The sequence below is a fragment of the Balaenoptera physalus genome (genome assembly GCF_965194825.1).
Source record: "Balaenoptera physalus genome assembly, chromosome: 7".
In the NCBI taxonomy this organism is placed as follows: domain Eukaryota; kingdom Metazoa; phylum Chordata; class Mammalia; order Artiodactyla; family Balaenopteridae; genus Balaenoptera; species Balaenoptera physalus.
This window is the reverse complement of record NC_138886.1, coordinates 4,173,291-4,198,306: the sequence shown is the minus strand read 5'-3', so window position 1 is coordinate 4,198,306 and position 25,016 is coordinate 4,173,291. Positions and strand designations below refer to the sequence as shown.

The window sequence follows — 25,016 nt, the reverse complement described above, 5'->3', positions numbered from 1 at the left end:
AAAGCTCAGACTGTCCAGGCCGGGCTGCACGGTGAACAGTCCAGCCACAATCCCGGTCCCATGGAGCTCAGAGCCTAATGGGAAAGGCAGACACTGAATTGATCAGTTGATCACTGTAAATATTTTTAAAAATACCTTCCCAAGTGCAAAGAGCAGCCGGGAAGGCGAAGTCGACGGAGCTAAGGGAGGTCTCAGGGAGGGACCGCAGGATGGGGAGGGGGCATCTCCTTTAGGCCAACACCCGAAGCATGGGACGGAGTGGCCGGGGAAGCTGAGGAGGCTCCTGGGAGGACACGGGTGCAAAGACGGCGCCCCAAAGCCAGGGCCTTTGAAGATTGTGCTGGCACCCCAGGGGCAAGGAGAGGCCACCAGGGGGCGTTGAGGAAGACAGCATCGGATTGGCACCGTTGAAAAGGCCTCAGTTCCTATGTGGAGGGGAGGGTCTGGTGAGGGAGAACAGTGTCTGGGAAGGTCTGGGGTCCTACATGACTGTAGCCAGACCCCCGGGTTTGGCCTCTGTCTGAGTTGGTTAGCTGGCAGCCCCTTGAGCCCTTTTGGAAATGAATTCACATTCTCTTGGCTGCAGACAGTGTCGCCTGAGGGGTGGGGGTGGGGGTCCAGGCTGGGCTACTGAGTGTGCTGTGTGACCCTGGGCCAGCCGTTTGACCTCTCTGGGCTTCGGCCTCCCCACTCCCACTTTTCCCATCTCATTTAGTGAGGATAAATAATTCAGATCTTCTGAGTGAACCCCCTCCAGCTCCTCCAAAGAAAGCTGCAGGTCGGACGGCTGTAATTGTGACCACAGGGGCTTTCAGCCTGTGGCAAAACTCATTCATTTTAGGGTGGAAAAAAATACCTTTTTTTTATTATAAAGAACTACATTTTCTTGAAAAAAAAAAAAAAAAACAATAAAAAAACCCTGGACATGTTTTACGGTAGCAGCAAAAACTAGTTGCAGAAGAAAACAAGAAAAATGGCTCCTAAGGATGCAAGGGTCTTTAGGGCCCCCGAAGGGTTGAGTGTACGGAAAATGCTGAAATTGCCCAGCTTGGGCCAGTGGGGCCCAGAAGGCCTGGCCACCCTCGGCTGCTTGTGGTGAAAAGGACGAAAAACAAAGAGCCCGGCCAGTTCTGGTGTGAGGTCGGCAGAGCTGTGCGTGGGGGGGTGGCGCGGGGGGCGGAGGGGGTGAGCGGCCATCCTGACACTCATTCAGACCCAGATCCATCACCGCCATCACTGACGGTGGCCCTGGCCGAGTCATGTGACCTCTCAGGTGTAGGTTTCTTGTTTTGCTCTATTTGCTGCGAAAGAGTCACATAAAACCAGTAAGTAGACTCGAGGGGGAGGGCCCCTCACCCCACCTACCGTGTCCGCCCCCCTCCCCCCAGCACCATCCTCTGAGGGCTTCACTCCGGTCATTTTTCCATCCTTCACACCTGTGTCGATGCACTTACACAGGCGTGGCTGTTTCTCCCCACCTTCCTTTTTTTCATACTTGACCTACGTCTTGAAGATGTTTCTGGGTTCTTACACATATGGCCGCTTCATTCTTTCTTTGGAAGCTCCGTGGGAAGGGGCAGGCGGGGAGCTGCTCTCTGGGGTCCTTCCCTCAGCTCCCACACCCCTCGGCTCGAGGGTGGGTGGAGGGCATTACGATAGGCCCTTCTGATATTAGTACGTTGCCCAGTGTGATCTGGTAATATTTCACGTAGTATTTTTTCATTTGCTCTTCTTTTTTTTATAAATTTATTTTTATTTTTGGCTGCGTTGGGTCTCTGTTGCTGCACGCAGGCTTTCTCTAGTTGCAGTGAGCAGGGGCTACTCTTTGTTGTGGTGCACGGGCTTCTCATTGCGGTGGCTTCTCTTGTTGCAGAGCACGGGCTCTAGGCGCGCGGGCTTCAGTAGTTGTGGCACGCAGGCTCGGTAGTTGTGGTGCACGGGCTCGGTAGTTGTGGCACACAGGCTTTGTTGCTCCGCGGCATGTGGGATCTTCCCAGACCAGGGCTCGAACCCATGTCTCCTGCATTGGCAGACGGATTCTTAACCACTGTGCCACCAGGGAAGCCCTTCATTTGCTCTTCTAAGTGAGACTGACCGAGACATTCTCCTTATCTCAGTTTGGGATCATAACATGATGTGGGAAGCTTATTTTTCTTTTTTTTTTTTTAACTTTTTATTTTGTATTGGAGTGTAGTTGATTAACAATGTTGTGATAGTTTCAGGTGTACAGCAAAGTGATTCAGTTATACATGTAACTATTCTTTTCCAAATCCTTTTCTCATTTCGGTTGTTACATAATATTGAGCAGAGTTCCCTATGCTATACAGTAGGTCCTTGTTGGTTATCTATTTTAAGTGGGAAGCTTTTTTACAAAAAGTTCTGGAAAGTCCTGGAATACTGTTTTCAGCAAGGTTGGGAGGGTGCATGTGTGAACATACCCAAGCCTGGTACCTGTGGCTCTATTAACTTTTTTTTTTAAATTTATTTATTTATTTTATTTATTTTTGGCTGTGTTGGGTCTTTGTTTCTGTGCAAGGGCTTTCTCTAGTTGTGGCAAGCGGGGGCCACTCTTCATCGCGGTGCGTGGGCCTTTCACTGTCGCAGCCTCTCTTGTTGCAGAGCACAGGCTCCAGACGCGCAGGCTCAGTAGTTGTGGCTCACGGGCTTAGTTGCTCCGCGGCATGTGGGATCCTCCCAGACCAGGGCTCGAACCCGCGTCCCCTGCGTTGGCAGGCAGATTCTCAACCACTGTGCCACCAGGGAAGCCCTCTATTAACATTTTGTATAAGCACTTCAGTCAACTTTGATCGTTTATATTTTCCTGGACAAATCACCCATTTTGTTTTGGTTTCACATTATTAGCATAAAGTTATAACTAATACTCTCTTATGATTAAAAGAAACATCTTACCTGCTCTCAAGGGCAGCTCCACGTTTCGTGGGACCAGGAGCTTATTCAAGTTTGGGGGTTCCCTTTAAGAAAAACAAGTTCAAAATCATGAATACAAATTTAGGCCTAAAACGGAATACTTAAGTAGAATGAGAAAAGAAATCAGAACAAATTAAAATTTTAAATTAGCTGACAAATATCATAAACCACAAAATCCAGAAAAATAACACATTTTAAAAAGATTAATTGCCTGTCACACCCCATATTCATTTTTTCCCTACATTTTTTGGCTCCATACTCTTTGATCACCTCTTTGTATGACAGTAATTTTGTAATATTTTTTCTATAAAGTAGAAAGACAGTTTAGGCTTTCCTCTAGCATGCTTGATTGCATTTTGAAAAAATATTTTACTTTGAAATAATTACAGATTCACAGGAAGTTGTAAAAATAGTACAGAGAGATCCTGTTTACTCTTCACCCGTTATCCCCAATGAGAAAATCTTACGTAACTATAGTGCAGTATCAAAACTGAAAGATTGATGTTGGTACAATGCACAGACTGCATTCAGATTTCACCAGTCGTTTTTTGTTTTGTTTTGTTTTGTTTTTGGTAACGCCACGCGGCTTGGGGGATCTTAGTTCCCTGACCAGGGACTGAACCCGTGCCCTGGGCAGTGAAAGTGCTGAGTCCTAACCACTGGACCACCAGGAAATTCCCCAGATTTCACCAGTTTTACATGCACTCCTTTGTGTATTTAGTGCCCACGCATTTTATCACGTGTATATTTGTGTAACAATCATGATACAGAACTGTTCTATCACCTCAAAGACCCCCCCACCCCATACACTCACATAGTGACCCTTCTCCCTAATCCCTGGAACATTCCAAGAATGGTATATACATGGAATCATACAGTATGTGACCTTGTGAAACTGGTCTTTTTCACTCAGCATAATGGTCTTGACATCATCCAAGTCTTTGCTGTATCAATAGTCCATTCCTTTTTACTATTGAATAGTATTCCATAGTACGGATGGACCATAGTTTAACTACTCACCCATTGAAAGACATTTTGGCTGTTCCCACTTTGGAAATATTACAAATATTCCAGCTACGAACATTGGTGTATAGGTGTCTGTGTAGACATAAGTTCCCATGTCTCTGGAATAAATAAATGCCCACGAGTGCAATTGCTGGGCCCATGTGGTAGGTGTATGTTTGGTTTTCTAGGAAACTGACAAACCATTTTCCAGAGCAGCTACACCATTTTACACTCCCACCAGCAATGTATAAGAGGTTTAGTTTCTCTGCATCCTTGCTCTGGCATTGTCACTAGGTATTCCTTATTTTAGCTGTGCTAAGAGGTGTGTAGTGACATGACATTATGCTTTTAATTTTCATTTCTCCAAATGCGAGGGATGTTGACTATTTTTTCATGTACTTATTTGCCATCCATATACCTTCTTTGATGAAATGTCTCTTCATGTTTTGCCCCTTTTCTAATACAATTGTTTGTTTGTTTGTGTTTATTTCTTTTACTGTTGAGCTTTAAGGGTTCTTTACATAGTCTAGATAGGAGTTCTTTGCCAGATACATGGTTTGCAAATATTTCCTCCTAGTCATGGTTTATCTTTTCATCTTCTCAAGAGACTCTTTCACAGAGCAAGAGTCCTTAATTTACAGGAAGTTCAATTTATCTTTTTTTTTCTTCTCTCCTGGATCATGCTTTTGGTGTCAAGTCTAGGAACTCATCACCTAGCCTAGCCCTAGGTCCCAAAGATTTTCTCCTATGTTTTCTTCTAAAAGTTTCACAGTTTTACATTTAAATCTATGCTCCATTTTGAATTAATTCTTGTATAAAGTACGAGACTTGGGTCAAGAGGTTTTTGTTTGTTTTTGGTTTTGTCCATGATGTCCAATTGTCCCAGCACCATTTGTTGAAAAGGCTATCCTTCTTCTCCATTGGATTACAATTTCCGTCAATTTACTCTCTTAAATTTCTTACAACTCATATATAGCCTGATTTATAATACCCTGAATTATGAAAAGTATATTTCCTAAAATTTTGCTTAATCTTTCTTTCTCTGGCTCCTTCCCTCCCTTTCTTCCTCTCTGTTTCAACAAAGCATAATTACTGAGCGCAGCACCATGCCAGTTTACATCACACAGAAACCATGCCTGCTGGCATTGGTATTCAATGACCAAGACCAGTTATAAACCCATGACAAATGAACAAGAGAGCTTCTGCTTATGAGGGCACCTGGCAAGGGCCGTTTGAGGATGGACTGGTCAGGGAAAAGCCCTCTGAGGAGGTGACCAAACAGCTGAGACCTGAAGGCAAAGGAGGTGCTGAGTGTCAGGGAGGAGTTTGGGGGAGGGAAGGGCTTTGCCGGCCGTAGCTCGACATCTAGGTTAAGTCTAAGAAATGGGAGGCTGTCAAGGGCATTTTAAGCAAGGGATGATGTGATACAATTTATGTCCTAGGTTTTCCCCACATCAGACAAGCCTCTCCACCTTTTTATCTGATTTAATGAGCCTGAGCAGAAATGGGCAAAACATGCTGGACCTCCGTCAGCCAGGCAGGGCTAGGCTGTTGTAACTTGCAAGGTTTGTCAGCTCTTCTCCTGCTCTGAGCGCCACCACCCCACCCCGACCCCGCCCGCCTCTTCCCAGTAATAAGAACCGCTGGCTGGAGCGGGACACAAAGATGGTCAGCGAGGCTGCAGGAGGGCTGCGAGGGTGGGTTTGCAGTGATGTGGGCAGTGGGGGCTGCTGGGAAAATAGCTTTTCTGTTGTGAATGGCCTCTTGGGGTAGATCTTGCAAGATTACGCATCTCGTGTCATTAGAAAGCATGGCTATAAATTAGGCTGCTCAGAAGCATGGGGCGTGTAATAATTAAGTAATAAAAGTCACCACAGGGGTAAAGGAACAGGAAAACAAAGAGCCACTGTTTGTAGATGCACTGCAGGCTGCCCTGTAAAGAGACCTCTGAGCTCAAGTGGCATTTCAAAGCCACTGAAGCTCCACTCAAACGGAGTCCCGGGTCAGTCTAGTCCCAAAGAGGTCCCCATGGAAGGGAGGTGAACTGTCCCGGGCGCACAGACAGGGCGGGAGAACGGGAGGGGGCTGGAAGGAGGATGTCTAGGGTCCAGTCCAGCTCTTTGTGGCTGGCTCTGGAGCCACAAAATCCAACCCTTGGACCGGCCCAGCAGGCAGTGGAGGACAATAGGGAAGGGAGAGGACTTGGGCTAAATGACACTTGATACTCAGCTCAAGCCAATTGTTGCCATGTAGGAATGCAGACCCACTTGGCCAGAATGTATACATCTTCAAGACAATCTGGAAAGCTGGGTTTCTTTAACGTAAAATTTCCCAGTTTTTAAGTGTCGACAACAATTTCAAAGACTTTAAAGACCGCCGTGCAGACTGTATAAAACACAAAGCCAGAAGCCCCGGGTTTGCAGTCTCGGGTCCTTACTGTATGAGCTTTGGGAGTAGCCTCACTGCTCAGTCCCTCCATTTCCTCGTTCCCTCATCTGTGAAATAAGGTCACAGGGGAAGAACAGAGGCTCTGAACTTTTCCGGGGGCATTTGCACCTTTGAAAATGTGATGAAAGCTGTGGGCCCTCTCCGCAGACACGGTGTCTGTACACTCCTGTTCAGAGATGGTGGTCTGCGACTCCGTGGGACTTCGGGCGGCTAAGAGCCCCAGGCCTGGATGATTGATGAGGCCTTAAGCCCTGAAGGGTGGGTCCTGGGCACAGCCTCTCCAGACGCCTCAGACCCATCGAACCAGAACATGCCTCGAACAAGATCCCCCCCCCCACCGTGATCCACGCTCACGTGACGGTCTGCAAAACGCTGCTGGAAGGCTCCTTCTGCTGTAAAAGACCCGGTGATGTCTGGTTTCAGGAACTTGTCTGGACAGCACGCGTCTGCACCGCAGTTTCTCTTGGTGTTTCCCAAAGTGTGGGCTGAGGAACCACCATGTGTTCATTTCCTGGGGCCGCCGTAACAAATGACCACAAACCTGGCGGCTTCAAACAACAGAAATGTATTTTTCTTGCATCTGGCCGTTCTGGGGACCAGAAGTCTGAAACTGAGGTGCTGGCCGGGCGGTGCTCCCTCCAGAGGCTCTAGTGGAGAATCTTGCCTGGACTCTTCCAACTTGCAGAGGCCCCAGGCGTCCTCTCTGCCTCTGTCTTCGCCTCACCCTCTCCTCTTCCCTGTATCTCCGATTCTGTGTATATTTTATGAGGACACTTGTCATTAGATTGAAGGCCTACCCCCCAAAGCGATTTACATACTGTTAATCCCATCTCGAGATCCTTAACTTGACTACATCTGCAAAAGCACCTTTTCCAAATAAAGTCACATTCACAGGTTCCGGAAGTTAAGATGGAAACATTTGGGAGGGCACCATTCAACCCACTCAACCTGTATCAGAACTACTTCCTATATTTGCTAAAAATATTCTTTCTTGGGCCTCACCCCCAGGCTTCCTGGATCAGAACCTCTGGGGAGGGGGCCCCGGTGATTTTTATGCATCGTAAAATGTGAGACCCTCTGGTTCAGAAATATGAGGAGGCAGTCAGCTTGGACCTGAGCTGAGTGATGGAGGAGGTGATAAAGACCATTTGTGATCACAAGGAAGATGAGAAAGAAGTGAGCAGGGAAAACAATGAGCTTTATTCCCTGGATTTTTCCTCTTTGTCTTTTTACTTCCTATTATGAAAAATTTCAAACATGCACAAAAGTGTAGCAAATAGGATAATACACAGCCATGATCAACCGTCATCACACAGCTTCAACCACTCTCAATTTATTCTGTCACTCTTGTTTCATTTTTTTACTTTGTTATTTTATTTCACTGTGCTTTATTTTTTGCTGGAGGTTTTTTTTAAAGCAAATTCTAAACTACACAGAATTTTACCCCCAAACCCTTCAGTAGGTGTTTCTAACATTAAGACGTAAAGCAACCACAATATCATTATCACACTCAACACAATTAGCACTATTTCCTCATGGCTTCTGAAACTCAGCTAGTGTTCACTTTTCCCTCAAAAAATACCTTTCCCATGTTGGTTTGTTTGAACCAGGATCTGAACAAGGTCCACATGTTGCCTTTGGTTGATGTATTTCTTAAGCCACTTTTGATCGATATCACTTCCTCATCCTCCCCTTTCCTCAATGTCCTTCGTTGAAGCGACTGAGTCATTTGTCCTGTAGAATGTCCCACACTCCAGACGTGGCAAACAGCATCCTCATGGTGGTGTTTACCATGCTCCTTTTCCCCCTGCATTTCCTGTAAATCACGGTAGTTGGGCTGAGAGCTGTGTGTCCAAAATGGCACACTAGTCCTCATGGCTATTGAGCACTTGGCATGTGGCTGTTGGCACTAAGGAACTGAATTTTCCATTTTATTTAAACTAATTTAAATTCAAATTTTCAAACAACCTTTTAAATACCCCATTCCTATCTTTAATCACATGTTGACATGATAATATTTTGGATATATTGGGTTAATAAAATACATTAGTAAAATTAATTCCACCTGTTTCTTTTTACTCTTTTTAACATGGCTACTAGAAGAATTTTAGTTACATGGCGGCCCACATAATATCTCCATTTGACAGTTCTGGTCTAGAAGTCTGATTACCTTTGGGCTCACTTTGGGGTTTGTTTCCCCCAAAGTATTTGGTGGGTGGTGCTACATACCTCCTATTAATCACTCCCAGCCCCACATCTGTCACTTTCAGTGATGGTAAGATGGATCACTTGGGTAAATTTTATGTTATGCATATTTATCACAACAATAAAAACAAATTGATCCTTTGGTTCAGCTGCTGTAGCCTGACCCATCCATTGTAAAGTTCCCCATCAGCCTTCCACCTAATCATTGATTATTACCTAAATCCATTATTTCATTAGGCGTTGCAAAGTAATGATTCTCTTCCCCCAATTCTGTCCTTCCTCCTGCATTTTATTAGCTTTGGTTCTTCTATAAAGAACTTTTCCTCATCACCTATTAGGTTCCCTTGAGAGGGTCTCACACACAGTGCTGCCCCACTGCTCTGGGACCTTAGGATGGGGATGATAAAAGTACCCACTTTACAGTGCTGTGAGGAGTGGGGCATGCAAAATGCTCTACACAGGGTACGTTCTCCTTGGCTGGAGACCCTTGTCAAAGAGAACTAGAGCGGAGGCTAAAGGCAGTAAAAACGGATTTTATTCAGTACTATTGCAAAGGGGAAAGTGACCTCGCTCAATTCTGAATACAACACAAGTGGGGATTTATAGCCAAGGAGCAGAGTGGATGGAAAATTACTACGAGGAGACTTCAAGGGTAGGGGGATTCTTACTAAACTGACTTAATAAGGCTCTTGGTAAAGGCAGGCCAAGGTGATCAGATATCAAGGGCGGGGAGAATGACTTAGCAGGGTTCTTTGCTAAGGCTGTCTTCATCCAGCCAAAGATAGGTCCCAAGAACGAGGCCTAATCAAAAAGAGGGCTCTGAGAAGCCTGCCTAAAATCTGGTCAAGGAGAGAGTCTGTCACCATGCCAGGCCCAGCACTTGGTTGGTGGACAGTAAATGTTTGTTCAACAACTCACACGAGGCACCGTTTCTTCCACGGCTGCAGAAGGGCCAGAGAGAGACTCTCACAGCCTTGGGGAGAACACTTTACCCTGTAGCCCTGGGTCAGGTGGGCAGCCTCTGGGGAGGGGGGCCTTCCCCAACCTCAAGCCCATCTGACTTCTTCCCCACAGGCCTTCCACCCCCTTCTTTGATCTGCTGCAGCATCGGTACCAGCAGCTATGGGTGCAGGAACAAAAGGCCAACCAGAAAGCCATTAAACTGGAGAAAAAGCATAAGGTAAATGCAGTGCTCACTCCAGAGTGGATGACTGATGGGGTGGGAGGGAAGAGAGGGGAGGGGCTGGGGGAGGCAAAGCCAAAGCTCAAAAGGATGCCGCCTGCCCATGTTTATTGCTGGGGTGTGGGCAGGGCTGGGGAAACAAGTTGCTTGTTGCTTTGCTGAAAGGGTCTCGGTGATGGTCAGGTTCAACCCCGACTTAAGCCCTGCCGGCATCACCAGTAAACTGGCCCTGTGTGCCTCTGGGGCAGGATCGGGACCCCATCTCCCGATTCCCGTCTGGGGATGGTCCCACCAAACTCCGCGTGACCCCACACATCTGGAAACCAGATTGTCCACGGATCTGACCTGGCCCGGACAGAAATGTGCCCCGGTCTATCTATAAAGAAAAGGTTAGGAAGGCAAAGTCCAAAGAGAAAACCCACTTCTGGGAGGGTTCCATAAAGAACGCGTTTTATGAAACGTTAGGATACATTTTGTTTCAAGTGGGTGACTAAGCCCCATGCTAACCGCTCCACGTACATCACACACATCATCTTATTTGCGCTGGATGCAAGCCTGTGAGCTGGGTGTCACCCTAGTTCCCAGGCATGGAAATCGGGGCCCAGAGTGGTGGTGCCCACGCTGGGAAATTTGAGCTGAGGACAGAATGACACCCAAGTACCAGCAATTGTTAACTGTGTGCGTCGTGAGAGTTTTACCTGGAAAAATATCTTTAGCTGTGAATTTGCATCGTCACGTGCATTTGAAGACACTAAACGTGGTACTCCCTTTAAAATAGTCTGAGAGGGCTTCCCTGGTGGCGCAGGGGTTAAGAATCCGCCTGCCGATGCAGGGGACGTGGGTTCGAGCCCTGGTTCGGGAAGATCCCACATGCCGCGGAGCAACTAAGCCCGTGCGCCACAACTACTGAGCCTGTGCTCTAGAGCCTACGAGCCACAACAACTGAGCCCGCGTGCCACAACTACTGAGCCCACGCGCCTAGAGCCCGTGCTCCGCAACAAGAGAAGCCACCGCAATGAGAAGCCCGTGCACCGCAGCGAAGAGTAGCCCCCGCTCGCCGCAACTAGGGAAAGCCCGCGTGCAGCAAGAAAGACCCAACTCAGCCAAAAATAAATAAATAAATTTATTTTTAAAAGTTTAAAAAGTAAAAAAGTGTTTAAAAAAAAAAATAGTCTGAGGTTTGGACTTTTGGAGCACTCAGGTTGGTCTCTTCTCCAGTAGATCCGGATCAATCACGGTAAAATCAGAATTGCTTTATGCTCACAGAGTGCTGTATAGATTTCCTTAGAAGCACAGCTTTAGTGTCTTTGGTTGTTGCAACGATCTCACCAATGCCGTCCCTCCTCCAGCCTCCGTGCAGAGAACTGGAGCCAGCACGCACCCTGTGTTCATGCCTTTTGCCCTCCGGGACACCCCGTGAGGTCCGAGTCTCATCAGAGCATTCAGTTTGTTTCATTTTCAGATGGAGGAACTCAGTCTCAGAGAGGTTAAGTGACTGGCCAAAGGTCCCAGCCAAGCCAGGACCCAGGTGTGTCCCGCCCCAAAGTCCAGGCTTTTCCTGATGGTGAGGTCCCACTCTTGCTGATTACGGGAAAGCTTAGGATTCAGCAACGGTGCCTGTGATGTTCTAGGGACAAACTGGGGAGTGGAAAAGTCTTATCAGGGATCCCGGCACCCTTGGGACCGGCCAGGAAAAGCTGCTGGGTGGAGGGGCCCAGGGCTCCCCAGGCCCAGCCAGGAGCCAAGGCCCCTCCTGGCTGTTGTCAGCGGCAGGTGGAGTCCGAGACAACCGCTCATTTAGGAGCAGAGCGTTGTAATAATACTTTAAAGCAGCCCATGACTAGCTTATTTGTTAATGGCTCCAGAAGGAGGCAGCTCACTATGGTAACGACCAGTTTCCGAGGGAGCGTCGCCGTTACACGCTGCTGCTTTATAGCTCCAATCCAGAGTCCTGTTTTTAATTAGCAGCTATTTTGCGACAGCTCAGAATGTCCCAGGTCCTCGGAATCCCGAGCCTCCGAAGACACGTCTTCTGAGTCTAGAGACCATCTCACAGCCAGTGCCCCTCCGTTTTCAGCAGAGCACCCCGTAAGCTGCCACTGGCTGGGGACTGGTGCCAGCCTGGGGGGCGTGAATTTGAGTGAGTCACTGCTTTGCTGGGGTCTCAGTGACCTCACTGGGCCAAAAAGGGGGTCAGATTAAATGGGGCCCTGCAGAGCTGGGCCCAGCACATAGTGGGCACTCAGAAAATACTTGTGCAAACCATCCCCCGAGTTCTCTTCCTGTTCCAAGATTCTCTGTGACTATCAAACGGCTACGAACACCCAGACCCACCAGTGGCTGAGGTTCTGATAAACAATTTACTAGGGTTGATAAGACCTTTGATTTACAAGGTCAAATTGCCCCCATCCTAGGAGAAGCCTGTCTCTTCAGCATCTCAGGATGTCCTGGATTTTGGAAGATGATGACCTCAAATGAAATTCTTGGAAACAGCTTCCATTTAGTGAGCAATCATCTTGGACCAGACACTCTGCTCAAAGCTAACAACTCCGCAAATCCTATAAGCACCTGTTTGTTAGGCATCGGTACCCCCATTGCCTGCAGAGGAAACTGAGGTTTGGAAAGGTGACAAGACTTGCCTTCATCCCTCCAATTCTGAAGGCCAGCTCATTAACCCCTGGCTGGACAGCCTCTTGGCTTGGGTTCGAAGATGAAGTTTCAAAGCTGTTCTAGAAAGCGGAGAGGAGAGCTGATCCAAACGGCTTGTAAGTTATCCACAGACGCATTCAATAAAATTAATATAATTGATTAACAACATAAATCAATAAAAGGGGTTCGACGGGGTGGTGGCATCTTCAGTTAAGCTCAGGTCAGCTTTGATTTGTCGGTTGCACTGTCTGCCCTGCGTCCTCTCTCACACCCCCTTCTGCAGTGGCCCATCCGTCCTCTCTGGGTCACTTGGGTACCAGTGGACCGTCCAGCTCATCCGCTCTGGGTGTGAGGCTCCAACTCGTTACACTGAGGCTGTAGTTATAAACAAGAAGCCCCTGTTTACCTGTTAACTCCCCTAGAGGGGGTTGAATCTTGACAAGGATCACAGCCGTGGGCTAAGGTCTGACTGTGTATGGAATTCCCTGGCGCACACATTGAAAATGCAGACTCCAGGGCCCCTCCCCCTCTGATTCTGTGTTAGTCTGCTGGGGTGACCATAACGAAATACAATGGACCGGGTGGCTTAAACAACAGAAATCTTGGAGGCTGGAAGTCCAAGGTCAAGGTGCCAGCAGAGTTGCTTTCTCTGGAGGCTTCTCTCCTTGGCCTGAAGATGGCCGCCTCCCCGCCATGTCCTCACATGGCCTTTCCTGTGTGGACAAGCCTGGTGTCTCTCCTCTTCTTAGAAGGACACCTGTCCTATTGGATCACAGCCCCACCCGATGACCTCCCTGAACCTTAATCACCTCCTTAAAGGCCCATCTCCAAATACGGTCACAACTGGGGGTTAGGGCTTCAACATATGAATTTGGAGGGGAATGCCATTCAGTCCACAGCAGACCCCATGAGCTACAGGACCCTAATTAGGGGCTTGCCGACCTCTGTTCGTGGGCACGGGGCGTGCAGTTAAGGAGGCGCGGGACCGCCTCTGTGCCTCTGAAATCCCACCCACAGAGACCTCGAAGGCCCTGACCCAAGCCCCCAAATTCCTCCCCCGGAAAGGAGTCCTCCGTCCCCTTCCACGAGCAGACCGTGCTGAGGACCTGCTCCGCAGAATGGCAACAGAATCGAATCATTCATTCTCCATTCAGACACTGTGGCGTCCGTGGTGACCACCAGGGCTGGGTTAGCCACTGAGAAAATTACAAGGGTGTCTGGGACACACCCCTGCCCTCAAGATGGCTGCATGTCAGGACCCAGAGAGTTCTAGGGCCGAACCTGAAACCAAAATAACACGCTCTCAGCGTCCCATGGTCCCACCCCCAAGTCCACTGTGGTCACAGGCAGGGCCAGGGGTGCAGGTGCACTGAAATCAGACAGGGAGAAGGGCCAGAGCCAGGAGGAAAGTGCCGCATGGGTCTGCCACACCAGGAATCCCAACTCTTCGTGGTGGCTCGGGCTTCTCCAGGGAGCCGGTGACCATCTTGCCTTGGCATTTCTCTGGCCTGCAGGTGATCCTCGGGAAACTGTATGAGACCCGGAGCAGTCAGCTGAGGAAGTACAAGCCGCCTGTGAAGCTGGACGCCCTCTGGCACATGCCTCACTTCCAGAAGGTCAGTCTCGCCTCCACCTGCCCCTTCCTGCACCCAGGGGGGGATGCCCCTCACCTTGACTGGTCTTTACCTGTCCTCTAGACCGTAGAGTTCTGTGGGCTTCTACCCATCGACTGGCATAACAATAATAATAATAATAATAGCAACAGCAATAACTAACATTTTGGAGCCCTTCCTAAGTGCCAGGCACTGAGCTCCACTTCATTGACTCTGCCCGCACATGGAAGTGGGGAGCTGCTGCAATCACCCCCATTTCACAGACAGGAAACGTGGAGAACACTGGTGAGGGCAGCCTCGGGCCGAAGCTGGGCCATCTGACCTCGGAGTCTGGGTGTCTGTCCACTGGGGCGGACGCTGTCTGGACCAACAGCCCCTCTACTGATGGGGTCATTGCACCACATCCTACACCGGGGACCTGGGGGTGCAAGACAGCCCGATGCCATCAGCACTAAACCTCCCGTAGGGGGGCATCCCTGGGGAGACGGAGCAGATGTCTCCTGTGGGCTGTCATGCACCCAGAAAGATCTCGCACCCACCATGCTCTGGCCTCAGGACTGACCCAGTGTCCATTCGGCCACGTAGGCCTGTCACACGGTGACGGGGCTTCTTCTTCAGCAGCTTTTAGCAGAAGAAGAAGGAGGAAGAGCTGGGGCCATTGTCAGAGGAGGGGAACCGGGAGACTCAGGGACAGTGCCACGGGACGGTGGGGGCTGTGCGTGCCCAGCTCGGGCACAGGGAGCCTTTCTAGGGACCACCAGGGCCACGCCTGGTCCCGGGAAGACAGCCGCACGAAGCCACATTCCCAGCCAGCCCAGGCCCGGCTGCTGTGTAGAGTTAAACTGCAGTTTAGACAGTGAAGGGGCCCATGCCTTCCTGAACCTAATGCAATCGAGCAGGCTGCCAGAGAAGGCCGCTAGCCCCCCTTGATGTTGCTCTCATGTCCTGCCCAAGTGGCCTCCATCAGCCTGTGTCAGTGGCCAACCGCCCCGCCGCTCATCAGCCCGTGCTCTCCCTGCGCACGCAAGCGAGACTGGGCACCGAGCGGGGAGAGCCGGGAGCCACTGAGCTGCCGCCCCGTTATCACTCCTCCGCCCCGGCCTGGGCAGCGCCCCTCGCCTTTGGTTCCTCCGCCTCCCCCAATTTCCTGCCTTTTTATCCACATCCCTCCTCCCCTTTCTCTGCCTCTCACACTCGGGAGTTTCGCCTACAGCCTCCTTCCTGGCCCGTCCTTCTGTTGCCTTTCCTCTTCTGCTCTTTTCTCTCTGATTTTCCTGATGTTTGACGTCCATGGGGGACGCAGGCATCCTGGGGACCCTGCCCAGGAAGGGATGGGACCCATGGCTCCCCGGGCACGAGATGCCCTGCCAGCAGTCCGCTCTGCAGCACTGACCCCCAGCCCCTCTCAGCCCCCTTGTCTCCGATTTAGAATCTACAATTAGCTCCCAACCCAATGGACCCAGGAGGGCTCAGGTGGTCTCCCCCCAGCCCATCGGAGCAAGGAAAGGCCCCCCTCCCACCTCCACCACCCCCACCCCAGGTAACACGGATTCTGCTGTGTCAGGAGCCCTTGTCTCACCCACAGGTAACCCCGCAGCCTGACCCGGAGTAGATTGGAAATCCAGGTATAAATGAGTTTCTATTTCTAAAAGAGGGGATTTGACTCAGCTGAGCTCAGGTCTCTTCCAGTCTTTAGATTGTTGTTACAAATTACCATTAGGAACACGGTGGCCCACCTGTGATGCCACCCTTCTGTTTGTGCTAAGTCGTTATTTCACACACGCATCCTCACCCGAGTTGTACTGAGGACAGGCGGAGGTGGTTTTCATTTTCCTCGCCCAGCAAGTGGCTTGGCCTGGAACCCAGGTTCCTCTGACTGCAGGGCCCGAGCTCAAAGGCACTATTCATTGTGTCATAGAAGTAACGAGAAACAGAATAAAAATGCAAGCCCCGGGATTTATCGGGTGATTTTTCATCTTTCCTGGGGATGTTCATGGGCTTCTGGAAGTTCAGCTGCAGGAATCTCAGAGCAGGGCTGGTCCCTGGGTGCCACGCAGTACAGCCCAGCAGAGGCGCTTAGAGCCCCAGGGCGCTGCCGCTACCGCCGCGACCCTCGGTGCCCTCCCCGTTGGGAAATACCACCCAGGAACAGTATTTATTGAGCTCTTACTGTGTGCCAAGTGCTGGACATGCATTATCTCCTAGATATAATATTCTCATTCTAGTGACTCGGAGACTGAGGCTCAGAGAGGGGAAGGAACTTGCCCTGTGAGAAGGGAGTGCTGGCCTGATCCGGGGCCTCTTCTCTGTCCTCCTGAGGACACCATCCCTCACCTCCTGGGCCCCAGCAAAGGGCTCCTTTACCCCTCTGAGGCACGTTGCCACATTGCAATTCATTACTTAACCGGACCATTCGTTGTTCAATGTCCGTCTTCCCCCGTAAAGTGGGAGCCCACAAGGACATGTCTGTTGTGTCTCCACTGTGTCCCCGGAGCCCAGCCCAGGGCCTGGCACCCAGCAGGTGGCCAGTAAATGTCTGTGGGAAGGATGAATGAAGGAGCGCATGAACGAATGAATCACCAGTGCAGCCCAGGACGACAGACGAATTTAAAAGCCTTTCACAGACCCGATGAAACCCCCTTCCCAACCTAAAGGTCCCAGTGCCCACAAGCTGCAGCAGCCACCGAAGGGGTCTGGACTCGGAAGGGGCGTGGCCAGAGCTGCTCCTCCCGCAGGGGGATTACTGCTGTTGAGGCCCCGGGAGGGTCTTTGTGTCTCGTGTCTGTGCCGATCCGCCCGGCCCCCCTTCCCCACCCGGCCCCATTATGAAAGGAAAAAGCGCTTCCAAAAAAGTGGAATCTGTCACGGTGATGGATAACCTAAATGGACTCTCCCAGCTCGCGAACAGATGTCTACGCTGAACTGTGTCAGAAATAATTAAACACCTTTCACACGGAAAAGCAGCAGGCAGGGCGCGGGTACTCCCGGGCTGGGTGAGCGCTCAGCGAGCTGGCTTTCCATCCGTCCCCACCCGGCACCGGCACCGCACGGGGCACCTCCGGATCTGGGCCCAGAGGGACCAAGGAAAGGAGCAGAAACACCCCTCGGTGGGGTTCCCCGTCCGGCCACACGGGGTCCCGCGCTATCTCCCAGTCTGTGCGACCAGCAATTGCCACGCGAGGGCCAGTGCCCAGAGGGAGGGTTAGCCGACAGCTGGCGAGTGGCCTTTCTGCCAGGATGTTCATAACAGGCCGCCAGCCAGCCCCCAGGCCTGGGCCAGCGGCTGGACCTCCCTGGGGCTCAGTTTCCCCACCTGAAAATGAGGGGGGAGCACTCGTTCTTGAGGGTCTCTTCCAACCCAAGGTTCCATGACCAAGGAGCCACGTGGCGTGAGGCACGGGGTCTCGTGGAGGCCGCAGACCCCCTACCCAGAGTGAACTGGGACACGTTCTCATTTTGGGGACAGGACATGAACTCATTGCCTCGTTCCTGAGTGGGGGGACCCCTGGGCTTGGGGCCGCACCCTCTGTGCCTGGTGGCCGGGCTTTCTCTGTGCCCCCCCCTCTGCAAGGCATGCTGGGGGCCAGCCGGGAGGGAGGAGGGGGCGGCGCTGTATGTCTGTGTTCGCGTGACTCCAGGGTCAGCCAGACCTGGGCCACGTGGTGACCCTGCCATTCCTGACCTGTCACGTGGCTTGACCTGTCCAAGGCCCCATTTCCTCTTCGGTCAAGTGGACCAGTGAGGCTCCCCTGGCAGGACTGTTTGATGAGAACACGTGTACAGTGTTTAGCAGAGCACCGGACCCTTATCAAGCCACCAATAAATGGCAGCTGCCATGAGGGTGGCCCTGGTGATCACTCACTCATTCATTCACTCACTCATTCATTCATTCACAAATCTTATCTCGGAGCACCTTTGCGTCAGACCCTGTTCTCAGCACTGACCATATACTACTTACTGTAGGGCTGCTGGCGACAGGCAAGGAGTGAGGTGGACAGACAGATGGGCGGACAGATAACTGAGCAGGTGGACCACTAGACGGGGAAGTCTGGAGAAGCGCCAGCCCTAGGCGTCCAGTTCTCACGCCCGAAATGCTGGGGAGATGTCCACCTGAGCTGGCAGCCCCGAGTTTGGGGGTGGGGATGACCTCCCACAACGATAACCCCATCAGCACAATGCCGACTCGGGTTGGCCCACCCTGTTCTGCCTTTTGTGTCCCTGGGCAGGGTTGGGGGGGGGACCAGGCATCCCAGCTCACCCAGGACAGCCCTCCTTGGGTCTGGTTGGGAGGCAGACTAAGTAACAGCGCCCCCTCTGCTCTCAAAAGTGACCCAATCGGAACCATATAGTCTATGGTCTCCTGGTCTGAAATCAAGAAAAACAGACGGTTTATCCCCCTTTACAAAAAGACTGCCAGTGATAACGGCCCAAAGACAGAGGGGCGGGTGCCCCCAAATGTTTATAGCAGCACTGACAGTGGTGAAAGGCTGGACGTCGCAGGCAAGTAATGGCTTAGGTACGTGTTGGGAGATATTACACAGATATCGCAGAGATAATATACGACATCATGAAATATTATACAGCCACTGAGAATATTGACTTCAGTCTGTACTTACTGACACTTTAATCATCTTTTCCCACTTTAATAATAATTTCCCCACATATTACTGGGGGGAAGAACCTGTGCTGCGTGACCCCGTCTGGATGGAGGCACCCACACACCACGCGGGGGTCTATGCTCCAGGACAGACGTCCAGAAGGAGGGGCTCCGAGTAGCAGCAGCTGGGATCCCTGGGGTGAGCTGGAGGCTGTTTTACTTTCTCTGATGCTCTTTTCTGCATTGTTTCCGTTTTTATAATGAGTACCTGTAACTTTTACGAAACCAGTAAGGTTTATTTATTTTTTCAATGTTTTTCAAGGATGGGGGCTCTACATCCTTCCCCGGGGTCCCTGTCCCTGTGCTCAAGCCCCTTTCAGCCCTGCTCCTCCCTACGGCTCACCGAGCCCTCCCCGTGCTGCCGGCCAAGCCTGCTTCCTCCTGTTCAGTTTCCATCAGGCATGAAGGTCAGAGGCTGGCGCTCAGTCCCAGTCGTGAAAGCAGCTGACTTGCGGAGTCTGGATCTCTGTGGCCAGGTCCGTGTTATAATTGGAGATCCAAGATCCATTTTAGAGGGGGGTTTTCCCAAGCATCTCGGGGTCTCCGCTTCAACCCGAACACTCCGCCTCTCCCCGCAAGCCCTCATCCTTCCTCTACAGCCCTGATACCCACCGACATTACATAGTCATTCAGTCACTAAAGTATGAACAAATTGACTATATTTTCATTTGGCTTTTGGGTTCAGCCCCACTGCTTTAGAATAATGGCCCAAGCTATTAAGCTAACAGTTTGATTTACAAGCTCTTGTGCTCTGAACGCTGGGATCAGACTTCTCTCTTTGTGGAAGACTAACCCTGCCTCGGGTCTCCTGGGCCCCTGACTCACTAATAGAACAGGAGACGGTAGGGGAAAAAAAATCAGCAGTCAGCCAAGCAGTGACGCCCAGAGATGCAGCTGATTAGTGAAAGCTGCTGAATCTAAGAAAAGGATTTTCTTGCCCACCTTTAAGCTCTCTTACAAATCATAGCTGGCTGGAAAGTTAGCTCTCTGTTAAAGCCCCAGGGCAGGCTCTCAGCCCGTCCACCCTGCTGCCGCCACCTCTCCAAAGGGCCCGCACGGTTCAAATAAAAATGGACTGTTCTCTGCACGGGTGTCTCAAGCCCCAAAGTCACTCCTTCCAGACCCAGGAAGGGCAGATTCCAGATGGACTGCCCCTCCCTGAGGTCCCTGCACCAGTGATGTATTTTAAGAATCCTGTCGGTCTGTTGCCGCAGAATAAGAATCATCCCAGGTTGCCGCGTAGGGCACTGAGAGCACGGATGGAATATGTCACACGCAGAATGGGGCAATAGGAAGAATGATTCAGAGGCTCTGATGCTCTTGAAATTTCTTCCCTAAATACAGATTCCCCCCTCCCGTTATAAATCAGATCAGTATGCAGAAGGGCTGACTCACCGAGGGAATAAAAGCAGGGGCTTAATTGGTTTTACATAATCCGGCACCTCGGAGAGACAGAATTTTTAGGCACCTGCTCACGAGGTGACATTGCTGCTCAAATCCCGGTGAGCAGAAGCTCTGGGGGATGGGGACAAGAGGAAAAGGAGCCGGGGCCGGGGGTCGGGGGGAGAGGAGATAGCGGCAAAGTTTCTGGTGCAGCTGGAGAAATCTTGAAGTCTGAGGGAACCTGGGTCATGGAGGGAGGTGGCAGGCATCGTGCGGGATGTGGGAGCTGGCACTTGTAACGAAACAGCCCTGCAACCTGGGGACCCCCAGCCTGGCTGTCCCCTTAATCTGTCAGGCACCCCTGGGAATTTTCAGTTTAATCCAGAAAGCACTTCACCCCCCACTGGGTGTGAAAATATTTCCAATTTCGTGTTGAAAATCAACCAGAAAATAGACTAAGACGGCTTGTTTTGACATCAGGCATCTATTTCTAATCTCTGGAGATAGCTAGAATCTCATGTTGAGTTTTGGGAGTTGATAGGACTTTCCAGGTCCCCAATTGCTTCTTCCAGCTCATCCCCAAGAGAATAAATCCCCCATGATCTAAAGAGAATCTCCCGGGCTTAAGAAGGAGTTCGGGTTAACGTCTGCCACCTCTGGAATGACTTCCTCCATGTCTCCCTCGTTTCCACATGTCCCCACTTGTCAGCCTCTGTCACCAGGCACCAAGGCTGCGGGAGTGATGGGGGGGGGGTCCAAGCCGCCTGGCACGTGGCCAGCAGGAGGGTCCCGCAGACAAACAACATTCGATGATCTACTTGGATAAAGTCAAGGTTCATTCAAACTGAGGTTTGTCAAAAGTGCAGGCGAGATGAATCCAGAGGCCGGTATCCTCATATCTACAAGCCGCGTGCAACACACAGCCTCCCTGGTTTCCCTCAGAGATGCAAAGTTCATGGGCATCAGAGAACATGACACGTCGGGGAGGAAGGAAGATGACGGGGATGTTTTCTTGGCTTCTTCCCTTCCTCTCCTCAAAGAGAGCCTGGGAAATGATGCCTTAGCAGTGCAAACAATGTGGGTAGTTGGACCAAAGTCCACTGGTTGGAGGTGCAGAGGGAAGGGCGTCCAAGAAGACGGCGCCCCCAGAGGACAGCACAAAAACCACACCCGACAGCTCACACATCCCAAGCGCCTCCTAGAGGCCGGGCTGGGTGCCTCGATGGGTGGTCTCGTTTGGTGTCCACGCTCACAGAAACCAAAGCTTGGAGGCTTCAAGTCACGTGCCCCAAGGGTCACAGTTAACAAGTGGCGGGTGGTGTCTGAGCCCTCTGGCTGGCAGCCTCCAGGCCTCAGGCCCTGCAAGAGTCGATAAATACCAAGGACCTGCAACTGAGGTCAGGGGCCAGTGGGGGCTAAATGCAGGACCTGGGAAGGAAAGTGAAGGGCGGTCAGGAACTCAGGTGTTTATAGGTGTCCAGAGGGTCGTGGCCGGCCCTGCTCTGGCTGACTTAAGCCCTCACAATAAACGAAACTTCCCACTGCCCTGATAGCCTTTAGACCTTGACAAAACCCCGTAGCATCTTTTAAACGGCAGCTTGGCCCCAAGGCTAAAGAGGAAAGAGGCCATTGATGGAGGTGGGGGCGGGGGGCGGGGGGGGGGGCGGGAGTCAGGCTTGCTGTATCAAAAGGCCTGAGGCAGAGACGGAGCCCAGCAGGAGGGCCTAGCCTGTGGGCTCGGAAACCACACAGACGCTCCAGGTCCCATCCTGCCTCGGGCCTGCCTCTGCATCTGCATCTGTAAAGTGGGGCTCATGACAGCATCAAGTGAACCGTGCATGTAAAGCACTTGGCACGGGCCTGGCCAGGGGAAGGTCACGAGCAGTAACATCTCTGGGTTGGACGGGGCTTTGCCATCTGCTTCTCTAGATGAATGGTTCTCAGACTTGGCTGTGCCTGGGGTCCTCTGAGGAGAGGTTTAAAATGCAGATTCCAGGGCCCCACCCAGGACCCCAATCCAGTGGGTCCGGGGTAGCCGCCAAGCCTGCGTTTTCAACAAGCAGCTCCTCAGCTCCCTGGGTCAATGTCAATTCCTCTTACACAGATATGTTTAAAGCACGCATTCCCCAAGGCAGGCTGTGCCCTTTCATACATTTGCCATAAGGCAGGTTGGGGCTTCAGAAAGAAACGTCCTATTGGAGGCAAGCTGTCGTCTGTTAAACAGCCCTAAGGATTATGAACGTCTGTCTCAATCTGCTCAGACTACTCTCACAGAATACCATAGGCTGGGTGGCTTAAACAACAGATATTTATTTCTGGAGGCTGGGAGTTGGAAATCAAGGTGCCAGCATGGTCAGGATCTGATGAGGCTCTCTTCCTGGCTTACAGATGGCCACCTTCTCGCTGTGACCTCACCCGGCGGAGAGAGAGAAAGCAAGCTCTCTGGTGTCTCTTCCTAAAACGGCGCTAATCCCATCATGGGGGTCCCACCCTCAGGACCTCATCCAAGCCTAACTACTCTCAAAGGCCCCACCTCCAAATACCACCACACTGGGGGGTAGGGCTTCACATATGCATTTTAGAGGGACACGATTCAGTCCACAGCAGCTTCTTTCTCAAGTTCAGTCCAAGTCTGCCTCCTCTATCTCCTTCTACCTGCCGCCTCAGGGTTGTGTTTCTCCCTCTGGAGCCCCATGGAACCACATGCTTCCCCTTCTAAGTGACAGCCCTGCAAATACCTGAGGTCAGACACTGTTTTGTCATCAATGTCCAGGTTCTGGATGGTTCCTTGGGGCAGCATCCTGGATGTCGATAGGTGGGACCCTGTGTTGCAGGGACAGTGGATTGCCCAGATGCTGTGACCTCTGCCACCCAGTATGCATTCTCTACCTTTGTCCACAGTCACAGAAGATTTGTCAACTTGAACTGCCTTTCTACATATTTTTGAACGAAATTGTGGGTACAAATATTGCAGAAAATAAAACCCCTCTTCTATTGATACTTAGAGGTTTAGCTGAGCAAAGGAGATGGAGAGGATCCTTAAGGATGCTTGAATCTCAGAGGCGTTTCTAAGGGCTCTGTTGCCTTATCCCAGGTTCCTAAACCATCCATCCATCCATCCATCCACCCAGGATTTGTTGAATGTCCACAGGGCGCCCCCTAACAGTCGAGTAATGTCCCCTGTCTGTTGGCATTTCCCTGGAACAGTGTCTGGAATATGGCATCAGCATCTTTGCTGTCTAGTTGAGGACACCTAACTCTAATATTCCTATCTGTGACTTGACAGGCTCAGCCTCGTCAACCACAGAAAGAGTCTCCTCCTTCTTAAGAGATACTGGAAAAAAAAAATCTTCCTGCTCATTATTCTAATAAGAGAAAAGGGGAAAGACAACACCAAGCCCCACCACAGTGTACCCCACCCCAATGGGCCATGGGCACGGCACAGCCGAGTACGTCCCCGGCTTCCCTGGAAGCAACACAGGAGTTGTTCAACAGCCAAAATGAATAAGCGATGAGGCACTGACGGGCACTGCACGGACGGCTCAGCAAAGGACTTAATTTGCAACCGAGCACAAAATCAAAGACTCTGTCAGCCGAGGAACCGTGCGCATGGACAACCACCTTGTGCTACCTGGGAAAGCATCGTCAGGTAAATTTCCAGAGAAAGTAATTAAGGAATCCCCATTGTCTAAATGCAGCAGCAAAATTTGAAGCTCTGGAATTTGATGCTCGCCAGGGATCTGGTGTCTCCTCCCAGCTTGATCCTTCATCACAATGAACAGTCGAAGTTTATGAAGAGATCGGCTGGTGCGTCTCCCCCTTGCTCTGCCGAAGATACTCTCCGGCACCGCGTGCTCCCGCAGGCATTGTCTTGACGGGGAAGCGGTAGGCAGCAAATGAGATCGCCGCTTGTGGGACGGGGGTGAGATTAATATACAAATATATAGCCCTCTCTGAGATCTGGCAGGCGCCAATGAATATTTATCAAGTACCCACAGCTAGCACGATACTGCGTGTCAACGCGGAGAACATATAGTCCGCGGCGTCGGGGAGTCTACCCTCTGACTCAAAAGCTACAGGCAGATAGATACTCCGTGCGCTCGGAGGCCCCGCCCGGCTCGGGAGTTTGGGTTCATGTTTACAGCCAGCGGCCTCCTCTTTCTGAGACGATGCGGAATTCTCAAGCAGGCATCATCATTACCGCGGCCTCCACGGGGCGGGCACCCAAGCCTCTGGGGCCCACCCCATTCACAAAGGTTCTCCATCAACACATCTCCTTCCCTAACCCCCTCTTTAGCGCTTCCTTGAGTTTAAAATAAAAGAAGTCCATTAAAGTAAAAGAAGTCCTGCTGTCCATAGAGGCTTAGAGCCCATCGTGACCATCCATATCCTGATATTTCTAAGCGGGGTGAGCGGGCAAAGCATCCCGCTGGAATCGCGCACTGCCCCCTCGCAGGCTGAGCCCCTCCAACCGAAAGCCTCTGGGCCACCTCCCGGAAGAATAGTGCCAGCCGGTGCCCATCTTCTGGGCTCTGAAAAGGGAAGGCGAGACCTCCCCCCCCCTCCCTGGCAGCTCCGCTTGTCACGGTGCTTGCTGACAACCCCATTGAAAACAGCCCTCGCTGCCGCTGTGAAGTCTCCTCCTGTCTCCCATTCACTCCTTCCTCAGACGGTTTTTGAAAGCCGAAAAGTCTGGAAAAACACACACTCCCCCCAGCCCACCCCCCGGGCCCATCACCGAGGGAGAAGGGGCGGCAGGCTGGGTGAGCGGGCCTGCCTATCGTCCTCACCTGGCCCCATGGTGCACCGCCTCCAATTAAATCAAAATGGTTTGTTTTTAATGGTCTTTTACACTGACAAGTGGGCGATCATTTTGGGCCCACGAGCTGTCAGGGAACTGAGGCAAATCCTCCGTTGATAATGCCCAATGCTTCCAATTAGGAGC

At 51.2% G+C, this 25,016-nt stretch overlaps 2 protein-coding genes across 2 annotated transcripts in view; one reads left to right on the top strand and one right to left on the bottom strand.

The window, feature by feature from the left end:
• DDX31 (DEAD-box helicase 31) overlaps nt 1-25,016 on the bottom strand; it is a 136,115-nt gene that overhangs the window by 3,917 nt on the left and 107,182 nt on the right. The window contains exon 20 of the mRNA XM_082468150.1: nt 2,911-2,972. Coding sequence (XP_082324276.1) covers nt 2,911-2,972 — 62 coding nt within the window. The remainder of the gene's footprint in view (nt 1-2,910; nt 2,973-25,016) is intronic.
• The window catches only part of CFAP77 (cilia and flagella associated protein 77), a 136,855-nt gene that overhangs the window by 98,031 nt on the left and 13,808 nt on the right, over nt 1-25,016 (top strand). The window contains exons 5-6 of the mRNA XM_082468237.1: nt 9,661-9,766; nt 13,933-14,034. Coding sequence (XP_082324363.1) covers nt 9,661-9,766; nt 13,933-14,034 — 208 coding nt within the window. The remainder of the gene's footprint in view (nt 1-9,660; nt 9,767-13,932; nt 14,035-25,016) is intronic.